At 35.9% G+C, this 14,420-nt stretch overlaps 1 protein-coding gene across 1 annotated transcript; it reads left to right on the top strand.

Moving 5' to 3' along the window:
* Positions 1-4,799: 4,799 nt before the first annotated feature.
* On the top strand, positions 4,800-5,456 carry LOC117021443 (60S ribosomal protein L13a-like). The gene has a single exon (XM_033104569.1). It carries the CDS (start codon positions 4,818-4,820, stop codon positions 5,427-5,429), a length of 612 nt encoding a protein of 203 aa, XP_032960460.1. The 5' UTR covers positions 4,800-4,817; the 3' UTR covers positions 5,430-5,456.
* The last annotated feature ends 8,964 nt before the right edge of the window (positions 5,457-14,420 follow it).

Here is a 14,420-nt window from a genome sequence, read left to right on the forward strand (position 1 = left end):
TATTTAGGCTATTGAGGTAGTTTAGCCTCGCATATAAAAAGTATTAAGTTGGAGCCAGAGAAACCTGAATTCAAAATTTATTTTTACTACTTATTGGTTCCATGATCTGTATCCAAACATAACTTCCCTGCACCTCAGTTAACTCAGTTATAAAAGGGAGCAGATGATCTTTGTCTTCTAGGGTTGTTGTGACAATTAGAAGATATGTAAGAGAATGCAGACCATAATGCCTGTACAACATTCATCACCTTTTAAAGTCAAATGATAGGAGAACATTTAGATACACAATGGAAAACTGACTAGTGGAAAAATATAACTGATGCTATAACAGTTTCTTCCCGTAATGTGTTAGCTTCAAAAAAAGAAGAAAAAAATGGTAGCTCTCACATTTCCTGTCAATAGAGGTAAAAATCTCAAGTTAATACATAAAAACCCTGACTCTATAAACCACTTCCTTTTCTAATTTCCTCTTTAACAGTACTCTAAACTTCGGCTCATGTCTTTCATTTTTTTTTTTTTAATGCTTCTTGTTCTTAATCATTCAATGTTCTGCTAGGTTCATTTCATTTACTAACTAGAATTCTTCATCCTTGACTAAGTGCTAGCTATTTAAATTATTAAAGTCCAAGAATATCAGTCTTCTGATTGGCATACTTGCTTACCATTCAACTGGTTCTCAGGGCAGAGAACTAAGTTTCATTTCTGTTTTACAAGCTTGTTTCATAATATCAATGAATTAAGCTGAATGAAGTACCAGAATAGATTCTTCAGGTGATGCTAGTTATATATTCTGTATTTCATACGAAAAATCTATTTTTTCCGTATAGAATGAAATATTGTATTCAAAACAATGCTGCTTTTTAGCACTGATCCCAACTGAAATAATGTATATTCTAGAATGTATATTCACCCACAGGAAGGTTAAGAACTCTGCATTATGGATTTCCTCTTCTAATATTATGTTGGCCTAAATATCTCCGAGAGTATCTTCCTTTACAGAGTATTTAGCTTCTGGACAGTATAAACCTTTGAGGCATTATTGGTTTTGCAAATGATAGGGGAATTCTCTAAGGATAAAAATAAAAAAAATACAAATGTAAATCTGGGGTTTGAGCTATTGTATATACTTGAAAATTTCCATAATAAAATTTTAAAATTTAAGAAAGTTGGGGAAAGAGTTCGGGGAGGAATATATATGTAGATTTAATGATATTGTTAGTGTTCTATTATAGATCATGGGTTGGGTGGTATGTTTATGGGTATTTATTATAGTATGTTTTATAACTTACATATCTATTACATATATTTACTTAGTATTATTTTTAAATTAAAAATTCTTAATTTAATTTACCAACAACTTATTATTTTAAAATTTTACGAATAGAGAAAGGTTGAAAAGATAACACACAAAAAATTCTTATACTTCCACTGAATTCAACATGTTACCAAATTAAATTTGTTTTCTTGGTGAATTATTTGAAAGTCATTTGCAGACATATGAAACTCCACCCTTAATATTTCATCATATGATCTCTAAGAATAAGAATGTTTTACTTAATCCCAATGCCATTTTACACCCAAGAAAGTTAATAATTTCATATTATTTCATATCCACTCCATATTCAAATTCTCCCAATTGTCTCCAAATATGTTATACATACATATATATATACACATATATGCATATATATATCAAATTCAATATGTCAAATCGAATGCTATTTTATATATATATATATATATATATATATATATATATATATATATATATATATATATATATTTGAATGTATTGGATTTGACATATTGAATTTGACGGTGTCTCTTTCAATCCAGAACAATTTTTCACCCATTTCTTTCATGACATTGAATTTTTTAAAACTCCAGGCCAGTTGTCCTATATAGTATATTCTATATCCTGATTGTTTCCTATGATGTTACTAAACCTTTTCCTTTATTCCCTGTATTTCATGTAGACTGAAATTTAGGTCTAGACTTGATGAAATTCAGATTAAACCTATTTGTCCAGAATTCTTCATTCACAACACAGGTAATATTGTGACTTCACATCTAATTAGGAGACATATAGTGTCAGGTTGTTCCACTACTAGTGATACTTGTGATTGTTAAGTTCACATAGCAACTGCCAGATCACCACTTTGTAGTGGTGCATTTTACCCTTTGGAATTAATAAGTAATCTGAGTGGCGATACTGTGGGAAAATTCTGTTCTCCCAACAGCTTTCCATTCAATGATTTTAGCAGCCATTTACTAGATATTGTGAAATCTTGATTTTCTAATTCTGTCATACTAAAGGGAAATTTTTTCTTTTCTTTTTTTTAATTTTTTCAGTACCTTTATTGTGTTTTAAAGAATTACATCAGGATGCTAGATCTTTAGCTTATATGAGTGAATTAAATTTAACATAATTAATCATTTGTTGTTATTCTATAGTTAGGTTGACCTAAAAACATTATTCTTTAGTACAATGCTATCCATGGACTGAATTGTGTTGCCCCAAAATTCACATATTGAAGCCCTAACCTCCCAATGTGATAGTATTTGGAGATGAAGCCTTTGGAAGATTATTAAATTTAAATGAGGTCATGAGAGTCGTCATGGGATTAGTGCTCTTATAGGAAGAGACACCAGAGCGCTCCCCACCCCCACCCTCCTCGTCCTCCCCTGCCACACCTGTAATGTGAAGACACAGAGTGAAGGTGGCTGTCCACAAGCCAGGAGAAGAACCCTCACCAGAACCAGACCACACTGGCACCTTGCTCTCGGATGTGCAGCCTCCACAACTGTGAGACAGTAAATTTCTGTTATTTCAATCACCTACTCTATTGCATTTTGTTGTGGCAGCTTGAGTTGACTAATGCATAGTTTTCCAAGTATTATAGAACCGCCACTCTTACCAAATTTCTCACATATTGCCAGACATTTTCTTAAGAAATATGACCTTCTGCTCTAAATTACACAAGTTGAAAAACATTGAGCAGTATATTTATTGCTGTTTCTGTGCAGTGGTTACAGTGCAGACAATGGTGATCCTACACAGTGTTCCTGGAGCTGCCTTCCCCATGGAAGACCCATGGGGCCAAATTTTCACTATTATAAATACTGAATATTGTTGAATCTAGATCTTTCTACGTAAGGTAAATTCTCTCACCCCTTCATTGAGATATAATTGACATACAGCATTGTGTAAATTTCAGGTACACAACATGTGGATCTGATACACTTATATATTGCAAAATGATTTTCACCATAGAGTTAGCTAACACATACAACACATCATATAGTTATTATACCATTTCTTTTTTTGCGGTGAGAACATTTAAGATCTAGTCTCTTAGCAACTTTCAAGTATGTAATACGATATTATTTATTATAATTACCGTGCTGTACATTAGAGCCCCAGAATTATTCATCTTATAACTAGAAGTTTGGACTTTCTGACCAATATCTGTCCTTTTCCCAACCTTCCAGCCCCTGGTAACCACCATCTCTGTTTCTGTGAGTTTGGCAGCACATATAAGTGATATCATACAATATTTGTCTTTCTCTGTCTGACTTATTTCCTTCAGCATAATGCCCTCAAGGTCCATCCATGCCATTACAAACAGTAGGATGTCCTTCTTTCGAATGGCTGAATAATATTCCTTGGTGTGTGTGTGTGTGTGTGTGTGTGTGTGTGTGTGTGTGTGTCACATCTTCTTTATCCATTTATTTATTGATGGACACTTAGGTTGTTTCCATATCTTTGTCATTGTGAATAATGCTACAATGAACATGAGGGTACAGCTATCTCTTTGAGATCCTGTTTTTATTTCCTTTGGACATATGCCCAGAAGTGGGATTGCTGGATGATGTAGTAGTTCTCTTTTTAATTTTTTGAGGATTCTCCACACTGTTTTCCATAACGGCTATACCATTGAGGGAAATTCTTAAAAGTAGAAAAACTTGGTCAAAGTTATAAAGTTTCTTAAGGTTTAGGATCTGAATTGCAGGTTAGCCTTCCACAAAGATTGTACCAAGTTTCAATGACACCAGCTGCATTTGTGAGTGTTCAATTAAATATCACACTTCTCAACGCTGGTCATTATAATTTAAAAAAGTATTTTCTGAATATAATAGAAAAATGTTTGATTTGTATTTCTTTGATTACATTTTTTTCATTTTAATTAGAGATTTGTATTTTTCTAGAAATTGTTTTGGTCATGCTTTGCCAATTTTTCTGCAGCAGTTTTAGCATTTGCTTAATGACTGTTGACTAACCATGTATCAGGTTATATTTTAGTGAAAATTATTTTTTACAGTTTGACTTTTAAAGAAGGCTGTTTCCGTGATCATCCTGCCAGCATTAGAGGGACACTGGAAAATGTGGAAGAAAGTGTTTCCTTGCATCTTGTTTCCAGAAGGCTTATTTCTAGCACATATATATATATATATATATATATATATATATATATATATATATATATATATGAGAATCAGGCAGGCGCATTGATTTAGAAATCAATGCCATTTCTAAGTGGACATTTGGTTTTAGTAAGTATTTTTTCATCAGTGAATCTGAATGTATGTACTAAGTATCCAAAGCATAGCACTGAACATGGAGCGAGTTTTAAAACTCTGCTTCCATTGCCACTCGACTCCTTTATAGAAGTTTCCTTATGGTATTTTAAAAATGGTCATGCACAATAAATTAAAAAAAAAAAGGGTCATGCTTTCTATTACCATAATCACCTCTATGTGGACATACTGTAGAAATTTTAAAATTATACTTCTTCTTTCCCAGGCGACTGCCGAAGATGGCAGAGGGGCAGGTCCTGGTGCTTGATGGCCAAGGCCATCTCCTGGGCCGCCTGGCGGCCATCGTGGCCAAGCAGGTACTGCTGGGCCGGAAGCTGGTGGTCGTGCGCTGTGAGGGCATCAACATTTCTGGCAATTTCTACAGAAACAAGTTGAAGTACCTGGCCTTTCTCCGCAAGCGGATGAACACCAACCCATCCCGAGTCCCCTACCACTTCCGAGCTCCCAGCCGCATCTTTTGGCGGACCGTGCGAGCCATGCTGCCCCATAAGACCAAGCGGGGCCAGGCCGCACTGGACCGCCTCAAGGTGTTTGATGGGATTCCACCACCCTATGACAAGAAAAAACGAATGGTGGTTCCTGCAGCCCTCAAGGTTGTGCGTCTGAAGCCTACACGGAAGTCTGCTTACCTCGGGCGCTTGGCTCATGAGGTTGGCTGCAAGTACCAGGCAGTTACAGCCACTCTGGAAGAAAAGAGGAAGGAGAAAGCCAACATCCATTACCGGAAGAAAAAACAGCTCATGAGGCTACGGAAACAGGCCGAAAAGAATGTGGAGAAGAAAATTGACAGATACACAGAGGTCCTCAAGACCCGTGGACTCCTGGTCTGAGCCCAATAAAATTGACTCTTAATTCCTAAAAATAAATAAATAAATAAATAAATAAATAAATAAATAAATAAATAAATAAAATTATACTTCTTCTAGGCCTATTTTGAAATTGGAATTTTTTCAACGCAATGGTTCTTCTTTAAGCACATGTTCTTCCTTCTACAAGCTTTGCTCACTTGAAGCCTCACCTTTCCTTATACACTTCCTCAAAGATAAGATGAGAAAACCAGTAATGCTCACCCTGTTTACCAAATTGTGTTAGTTGATATTTCTGTATAGTGTAAGCCAATGGCAGCTTCTTTTTACTTTCTGTAGTGAGTTCATCTTATGGGTATTTAAACAACGCTCGGCTCCGTTTGAGGAGCACACATGGCCCTATGGGCTGAGACATCTGAATCATCGTTTTGTCACCAACAATATAACCTATGAGTTGTCATTACAGTGACATGATCTGCAAAAATATGGGATTTTGGTTTGGGTATGTGTCCGTTATATTTTGCTTTATTTTGTGGTTATTTTTATATTTGGCTGATTCTGCTCACCCTTCTTCCAATATTATAACTCTCAGAGGGCAGAGATGAATCTTACTTATTGCTCCATCCCTGCAAAGAGTCTCAATATGAGTTTTTGTTTTAGGAAATTGAGTTGAGTCATCCTGTTTTTAGCTTATATTAAAATTATTTGATAATAACTATCCTCTCTATCCTGTTTCTTGTTTTTTAAAAACTATTTAGTGTTGTCACTTTTCTTGGAGGGAGCCAACATCCTTCCCTCAGGTATGAATTATTCAAGTTATACCAAGGACACAATGTTGTAATTATTTATTAGGAATGACCATTTTTTAAATTAAAATTGATATATTTAAAAAACTATAATCCTGTGGCAATATATACCCACATTTCATAGTCCTTAGAGTTCTTATACTGTCTAATTTAAATTCTCCATGCTATAACTTCTGTCTGCCACATGGTACTAAGAATAAATGTTTTCTATCATTTATATAGGAACCCTTTTCATACTCAAAAACAAGAGTCAGTTTCTCTTAATTTTTTTTTTTTTTTAACTTCAGGTCATATAAATTCAACTCCCTTACTCACACTCCTAACTCCCAAATTTTAAATTATATCTGTTCCTTTGTAATGTATTTTCTCAAAATTGCCGTGCAGAACTTTACAAAAATTCTGACTAATGCATTGTTGTTTGCACAGTGTTAAGTCATCTGTATACTTTTAGGATCAAGAGGTCCATGGAATTATAAAAACAAGAGCAAATTTAGGACATGAAAGAAATTAGGAAAGGTCTCATAACCACCCACTCAGCCTTCTGGGTAAAAAATAATCAGGCAGCAGAGGGTTTGTTTAATATGGTTTCTGTTGTTAGTTATCCCATGAACCTAGTGGAAAGAAATGTTTCAGTTCCCCTAGTATACTGGTATATGTAGCAAGGAAGTAAGTACCAATTTAAATTTCATGAAATAAATGAAATTTTCTGCCAGATTAGGTTTGAGGGACAAATGCAATCAGTGGACTCTTGTTAATGTATGTAAATCTCTGAAACTGATGCATTGAACCACGTGTTACACTTAGAGAGTGATCTTAGCATGATCTTAGCATTGACCCAGGTATTCTCTTCTTCTCGGACCATAGTGTGACCACTTGCCACCTGTGTGCCCTAACCAGTGGTGCTTGACCAAATAACTCAGAACAGCTGACTTACCTTTTTGGCCTTCGGAGTAGTGAACCTGGCCTTAGTAGTTCCAAGCTCTACTAAACTACCCCAAAGTAACTGACTGAAGATAAAATCTTCCATTTGACCGTACAATATTTTTTCTCTTACATGGCAAAAGTGCATACAAATTTATTTTGAGCCTGCTGATTGTGCCGCTTGACTTGACTGTGCAGCCGCAGCACCCCATTTCCTCTAGGTCGGGAGCAGTCACTGCAGACAAGTTCACTCAAGGGCTGTGAAGAGCCAGATGACAGCCTGCAGGTCCGGGTGCTGCTGCTGCTGCTGCTGCTGCTGGCGCTCACACCAGGGGCCCCGGATACTAGATGCCACTGCAGTGTGGCTCATTGTGGCTCATTGCCCTGCTCCCACAGCGTTAGATGAATCTGCCACCTGACTCTCCTCATGGCTCTTTATGTCACGAGCTCTAGATTCAAAAATCCCAATGAACTTGATCCTGGTGTTTGGCTGAGCCTTGCTCATGTACCCATGAATTAACTGCCCCTTCCTGGGAAAGCAAGCATCCTTCCAGGCCTCTCTACTCGGAGGTAGACTCCTCCACCTATGGAGGTCCAAGAGGGGGGGAAGTGCCTCAGACATGAAAGGGGGGAGGTGTTCAGATAATATATCACTTGGGAAATGTTATGTATGTTCTGGGCTTGAAAAGCATGGATAAAAACTGGGGAAAACACTCTGGAAGTTGGACCCAGAACTAGGGGAAATTTGGAAATCAAATTAAGGCACTTAGCCTTTATTTGGTAAGCAGAAAAAGTCCCTGGAAATTTCTACACAGAGTGGGCTTTAGGAATATTACTCTGCAGCAGTTTGTGTAGGAGAGCATTCGGAGAGAGAGGGGTTTGGAGGCAGAGAAACCAATGAGCAGTCCAGGGAGTTAGCTAAATGTAAAGTGAGAGGTGCCTGATCTTGGACAGTGTCTGTAGCAAAGGAAGTGAGAGAATTGTACACGTTAAATTCTAGAGCTTCCTTAAAGAACCCACTTCTCACCAAAGCCTTCTCTTGTCAGCCTTCTAGGTAGGATCAATACCAGCGTCTCTTTCAGAAGTGTTCTATTCCACAGTGAACTTAGTGAGGGCAGCTGTGCTCGGCATGTGAACAGCCGGGTTCCCTAAGACCCTTGCAGCAAATTCTGCAAGCATAAAATTATTTTGATAGGAATGCTAAGATGCTTTTTGCCCCTTTCCACCATGGTGACATGTACACCAATGACACAAAAGCAACAGTGGCTAGAATTGCTCCTTAGCCCAAATCGAGGAAGTGGCACTAAACCGTAATACCTAATAATGTAGTACATCATAATCGTTGTGTTCTTCACCCACATGCTCGTAGAGGGTGAAAAAAAGCTGTTTCACTTAAGAATAGCTTTGATGATGCAGTAAAAAGTATTAATTTTATTAAATCTTGAGTTTTTAAGTACACAGCTTTTTAATAACAAGTGTGATGAAGTGGAAAGTACAAGTTAAACACTTCTCCTGCACACCAGAATGCGAGTTCTCTCAAGGAAAACAGTTGCATGATTGTTTGAATTGCCAGCCGAACTAGCCTTTTTGCCCCCAGTGAGACATCATTTTTCCTTGAAAGAACAACTGACAGGCAAACTATGATTTTTTGAGCTGTAGCTAGTTGTCTGATATTTTCTGGAAAGTGAGTGAAATAAGTCTGTCACGTTAGGAAAATAATAGTTTTTGTTGTCAATGATAAAATTAGAATTTTGAAGAACTTGTGTCTGGCCCCATGAATTTGACACTTAAAGAATCCTAACACTTAAAGAATTTTCTAATGAGATTGTTGGTGAAATTAATGGGTGTGATTTTTGAAAAATATATTTAATGAATTGTGCCAACATTTTGAAAATATGGATACCTCAATGAGCCCATATTTGCCAAATGACCAAAGCAGGATGTTACAAAGTTATGGAGTCTTGGTTGTTTTCTGTTTGTTGGTTGGTTTTTTGTTTTGTTTTTTTGAGTGAAGAAAATGTTCTTGAATTAGTGGTGATGGTTGTAAAACCTTGTTATTATACTGAAAATCGCTGAATCTCTTTCAAATGGTTCATTTTATGGAATGTGAAGTATATCTCATCAACAAAAAATTATATGCCAGAGGAAAAAACTGTAATGTTAGTGGTTATCAACTAATAATAAAGTTATTGCCATTGCAAAAATGTTTTGGGTAATAGGGTTTGAAGGGTTGAATGTTTGATGTAAATTATACAAAGATAAAAATGTTGGTGATTTTAGAGAATTCAACTTTTCCATTTTTGCGTTTGCCCTTGCTACCCTTAGTACCTTTGCCTCATTTACATGCTAAGGATCATTAACATAAAACAAAATCCCTACATTTTTCACTTTTAGCAAAGTTGGGTGAGTTCAGTGACAATGATAAAAGCCATCTGATGTCATGAGACCTGCTGACATCTCAAGGTGCATACCGTTAGGAAGAGAAGAAAGCCAGATGAAGGGTGGTTGGAAGTTGAGGTAAGGGTAGGGTGAGTGGTACTGTTATAAGCATAGCAGCAGGAATATCTCAAACCATCTGACTAGAAATGGCATCATGAATTGCGAAGGTATATTCAATGTGGGGCAGAACGCAGCTAGCACGTCCATTTGGCAAGAATATTAGAACCCCAATCCTAGCAGGGCGGGGTTAAATAGCCCCATTCCATTGCAGGAGACAGGAATTGGGCCATAAGACCAGCCACAGAGATTAGAAGATACGGTTGAGCGTGACGAAAATGCTCCAGTTTTAGGGGTCACAGACTTCGAAAGTTTATCTTAAGTATCAAACATAGGTTACAGAACTGATTCTAGATCCAATCAGCCAGGATTTTTAAAAAAAAGAAAAAAAAAAGGAAAAACATTCTATCCTTAACATTTGGCTTGCGAGGAATTTCTAAAAGTGTTAAATGCTTATTCATCTTGCATGTGATCTTTTGTTTGCTTTTTGTATAAGTTTTTTTAAATTTCTTTTTTAACTTTGACCAATTACTTGTGTCTTCGCCATTGCATCAGCTCATTTTCTTGTATAAGTTTTAACCAGTGATGGGAATTTACTATTACTGAAAGACAAAATTACCGAATTACTGAATGACAAAAAATACAATACAAATTGTGGGAACACTGTATACTGACAACATAGAAAATGAGGTCACTGAAAAGTGTTAATTATAGAAAAACAGACTGCAATTTTATTGTTTCATTGTGTATTTTAAAATTGGTTTAATTTCCATTTTTAAAGATAACTTTTCTTTTTTGCTGAGAACAAGCTCCAATTAACAGAAACACAACAGCGATTTGCATTACAAACACTTCTTCAGTATTAGAAAAGCTTGGCATTTGGTTTTCTTTTAATGAAAGGTTTGGTCTCTGTAGGACACATACATTTTGTTTTCTTAATATTTTGTAATCTTTCCCATATTTTCTGACATCTGAATTCAAGTACACAATATCCCATCACACTCCTTGTCAGCATGGCTAAAAATGCCTCTTAAATCTTTAGGATTTGACCCAACCTCACTTTCCATTTGTACCACCTGCCACTTCCTCCTGTGATCTAGCCACAGATCCTCCTGTGTTCTAGCCACAGAGATTATAGTCTTTTCCATATTCCCCAAATTAGCTATGGTCTTTAGTGTTTGTAAAAAGTGGGTGCTACTTTTCTTCCTTTCCCCTGCCCAATGTCTGTTCATGTTCTCTGTGAAGACAGACCTGGCTCCACCACACACGACCAATGGCTCCTAGCTCTGTGTTCCCACCACGCTCTACCCCACTAGGCAAGGTGTCTGCCAGTAGTTTGTCACACTGCACACACGCTAAGGTCTGTATGCAGAGGTCCTTCAAGATTCTCCTCATGTTCTTCAAGATTCATCTCTCATTGGGTAGAGAAAAGAGAATGTACTCTGGAGTCAGACAGATCTTAGTTTGAATTTAAATCCCATTACTCATTAGCAGGTGATTAACTGCTAATAAACTTGGTGATTCATTGAATTTCCAACCTTAGTCTCCCATTTGTAAACCTAGTATCTAGCTCATAGGGTCATTGTGAAGATTAAATAGGATTCTGCATACAATGTAGCTGCTCCATTAACATATGCTAACTCCTTGTTTTCCCTTGCAGCTTAAAATGTGTAATTTTAACATGTTTATATTATATCTCCCTCTAGATGACACAGGTAAGGAGAGAGATGTAGCAGTAGTGTCTGGCCCAGAACAGGCACTTGATAAGTCTTTGAGAATTGAATGAATAGTTCTAAATTCTTTCCAAATTTCTTTGACAGTTGTGGCTTTTTACCTGCTTTTAGTTAACAGTTCTGTATTCAGACCAGACATACACATGATTCAAATAGAAAATTGGAGGAAGTTGCAACCATTTCACCATCTCCTTCATCCCCAACTTGTTTTGAAATCCAAATAGTCATGCTTTCTAGAATCTTAAATGGAAATTTGATATAAAAAATATTGTTTCTTCATATTTGTATGCATTTTATTTAGCTTTTCATTCCATTTATTTTGCTCTATGTAGTTCCAAGACACACTCTCCTCAGTTTCATCATGGTTGGTTTCAAATAAAAAGGTAATTATTGAGAATTTATAAGTACTTCTATTTCCTCTCTTAAAACTAACCAGGATCAAAGATGGCTTAAGTTATGAAGTCATTAAATCCTGTAGGTGTGCTTACAGAACAAAAAAATGATAACCTTATTTCTATGAAAAATCTACTAAAAGATAAATGAATGGTGGCTGGGTAATAGCTTTTTATTCGACAAAGGATGAGATATTTAAAGGGAGAAGAGAGTTTTTCTTTCAATGCTGTATTAAATTTTTCATATGTTCAAATTTAGAGTTATTGTCTTAGAAGTTACAATGGTTATTGCAAGTTCTTATTTTTCTCTCTTAGAAAATTTTATTAACCATGAAAGATCTCTCTGGGCAATGCTTTCATCCTGAACAAAGCAAGTCATATATATCTTCTATGAAATTTTTATACTGGAATGAAGTAGTAAAAGAAAATGCCAGGTAGCTTCTTCAAATGTAATTATATGAACAGGCTACCATTGAAAAGTAACTCTTTTTAATCATTTTAGAAGTTGAATTTCAGAGGAGGGTCTGACTTTGCCTGAATTATGGATACTCAGAAAAAGCTACGTTAGAGTTCATGGTTGAGTAGAATCTTGAAGGAATAGGAATTTGCATAATGAAGAAGTAAGGAAAGCACTTCAGGTAGAGGAAATAGCTATCTTTCACCAGTTGATGTTGGATTTAGCTTTTATGTGATAGTCCTACAGATGGTGAAAACAGGTATTATGATGATTCTCAGTCTTTGCTGTTTAGGGAAATGTGCATGTTAACATGACGAAAAGAATAGGCAATTTCTCCTGTAACCTTCTTTTCTTTCCTGGAATAGGTTACCCTGCAAAACAGGCAAAGTTCCAGGTTGCTGCTAGAGTTTTCTAAGGATGTTAGGTTACTGTCACTTCCAAAGAACATTTTGATCTACAACTTTCTTTTCCTGCATTATATATAAAAATTGCAAAAACTGCAATTTATACACACAACCGTCTAAAAACTGCCTTAGAGGACACCCTTGCTTTTTCCTGAAGCCAAATCTTCAATTGTTTCATGATCTATAACTTGTAACATATATATGTATATATGTGTATGTGTGTATATATGTATATGTGTGTGTAACATATGCGTATATATAAAAGTATGCATGTATATGTGGGTGTGTGTGTAAACACATATATACCGTATTTTGCAATGTATAACACGCTCCTGTGTATAATGTGCACCGTGTTTTTGGCCCAAACTTTCAGGGAAAAAAATCTTTCATTTAATTTTTCAATTCAAATTTTTATTTGTTTACATTTAGATACTTGTTTTTTTGTATTATAAAGGAATTTTGGCATTTATTTTTTAACATATTATGATACAAGAAATTTTATGTATCAAATAATTACAAAACACCAGAACAGATATAAGGTACAAGAAATTTTATGTACCAGTAACAAATTTACAATATTTATAGATCATAGAAAGCAAGAACCTTTCGTCATTGTAAGTTCGTGATAAGTTCAACAAAACCGACTATCGTATTCCAGGGTATTATTTTACATACAGATATCACTATTGATTTCTAGAGTTACACTTTTAACTCATAAGCATAAATAAAAGAATTTAAAACATTTATATAAATATGGAATTAGTACTACCCATGTATAATGCGCATTCTTCTTTTTCCCTCACTAATGTGAGCAAAAAAGTGCACATTATACAGGGCAAAATACAGAATATCTATCTATCTGTCAGACAGACAGATAGATAGATAGATAGATAGATAGATAGATAGATAGATAGATAGATAGATAGATAGATATCTGGGGGTGCCAAAAAATGTATACACGTTTTAAAAAAAGAAAACTGTATTAAAATTTTAACACTCAATATATACCAATAACAAAAGATGACTACAAGTCACCTTTGACTTCTGCAATTACAAGAGGTGCCCAAAGTGTTTACCATCAGCGTTCAGACCCTTCTGATGACAGTGAAATTCTGCTCGAGCAACATTGACCAAAGTGTCCACTTGTATACATTTTTTTGGCAATCCCCCCCCACCTTATATAAAAATCTTGCTCATATTTATTCCACAGTCTTTATCTTGGAGGCAGAATCCATGTGTTATACTTCTGTATGTTTTTCTATGTGAGTTTAGTATAGTGCTAGAATCTAGATAGAGCTGCCTAAATACCTATTAGATTGCTTCTTGATTTGACCATCATGAAGATGAGAGAAACTATTGAAAAATATGTAAGTCTGGTCAAACTAGCTTTATAATGTTGGAAGGGAATATGTGTTGGATATTTTCCATTGCCCTTCCAGACTCACTTTCTACCCTACTCTGACTGACCTTTATGGACTGTATTGATTTGCTCCCTTTTCCTTTGTCTTTCACTTGGTTTCAGCCAATAGGAGGCATTGGAAGGAAATCGGACGGGCAGAAGGAGTGAGGTTAGAGTATTTATTCACACAGTGCCCTCTGCATGGTCTCATATCTGCTTTCCTCCACCTGCGTCCACAGCTTCTGAGTATCCTTTTCCTACACACATGGCGACAACCCTCTTCAGGTTCCAGTCTCTGCTCTGGCACCTTCAGATCTAGGTATAGTAAACACTCCCAGTTATTTTAGCCTTGAAGAGCCTTATTATCACTTGTTAATTTTCTTAACCCTGCTTACCCCTTATCAATA

The sequence above is a fragment of the Rhinolophus ferrumequinum genome, chromosome 4 (assembly GCF_004115265.2).
Source record: "Rhinolophus ferrumequinum isolate MPI-CBG mRhiFer1 chromosome 4, mRhiFer1_v1.p, whole genome shotgun sequence".
NCBI classification, from domain to species: Eukaryota; Metazoa; Chordata; class Mammalia; order Chiroptera; family Rhinolophidae; genus Rhinolophus; species Rhinolophus ferrumequinum.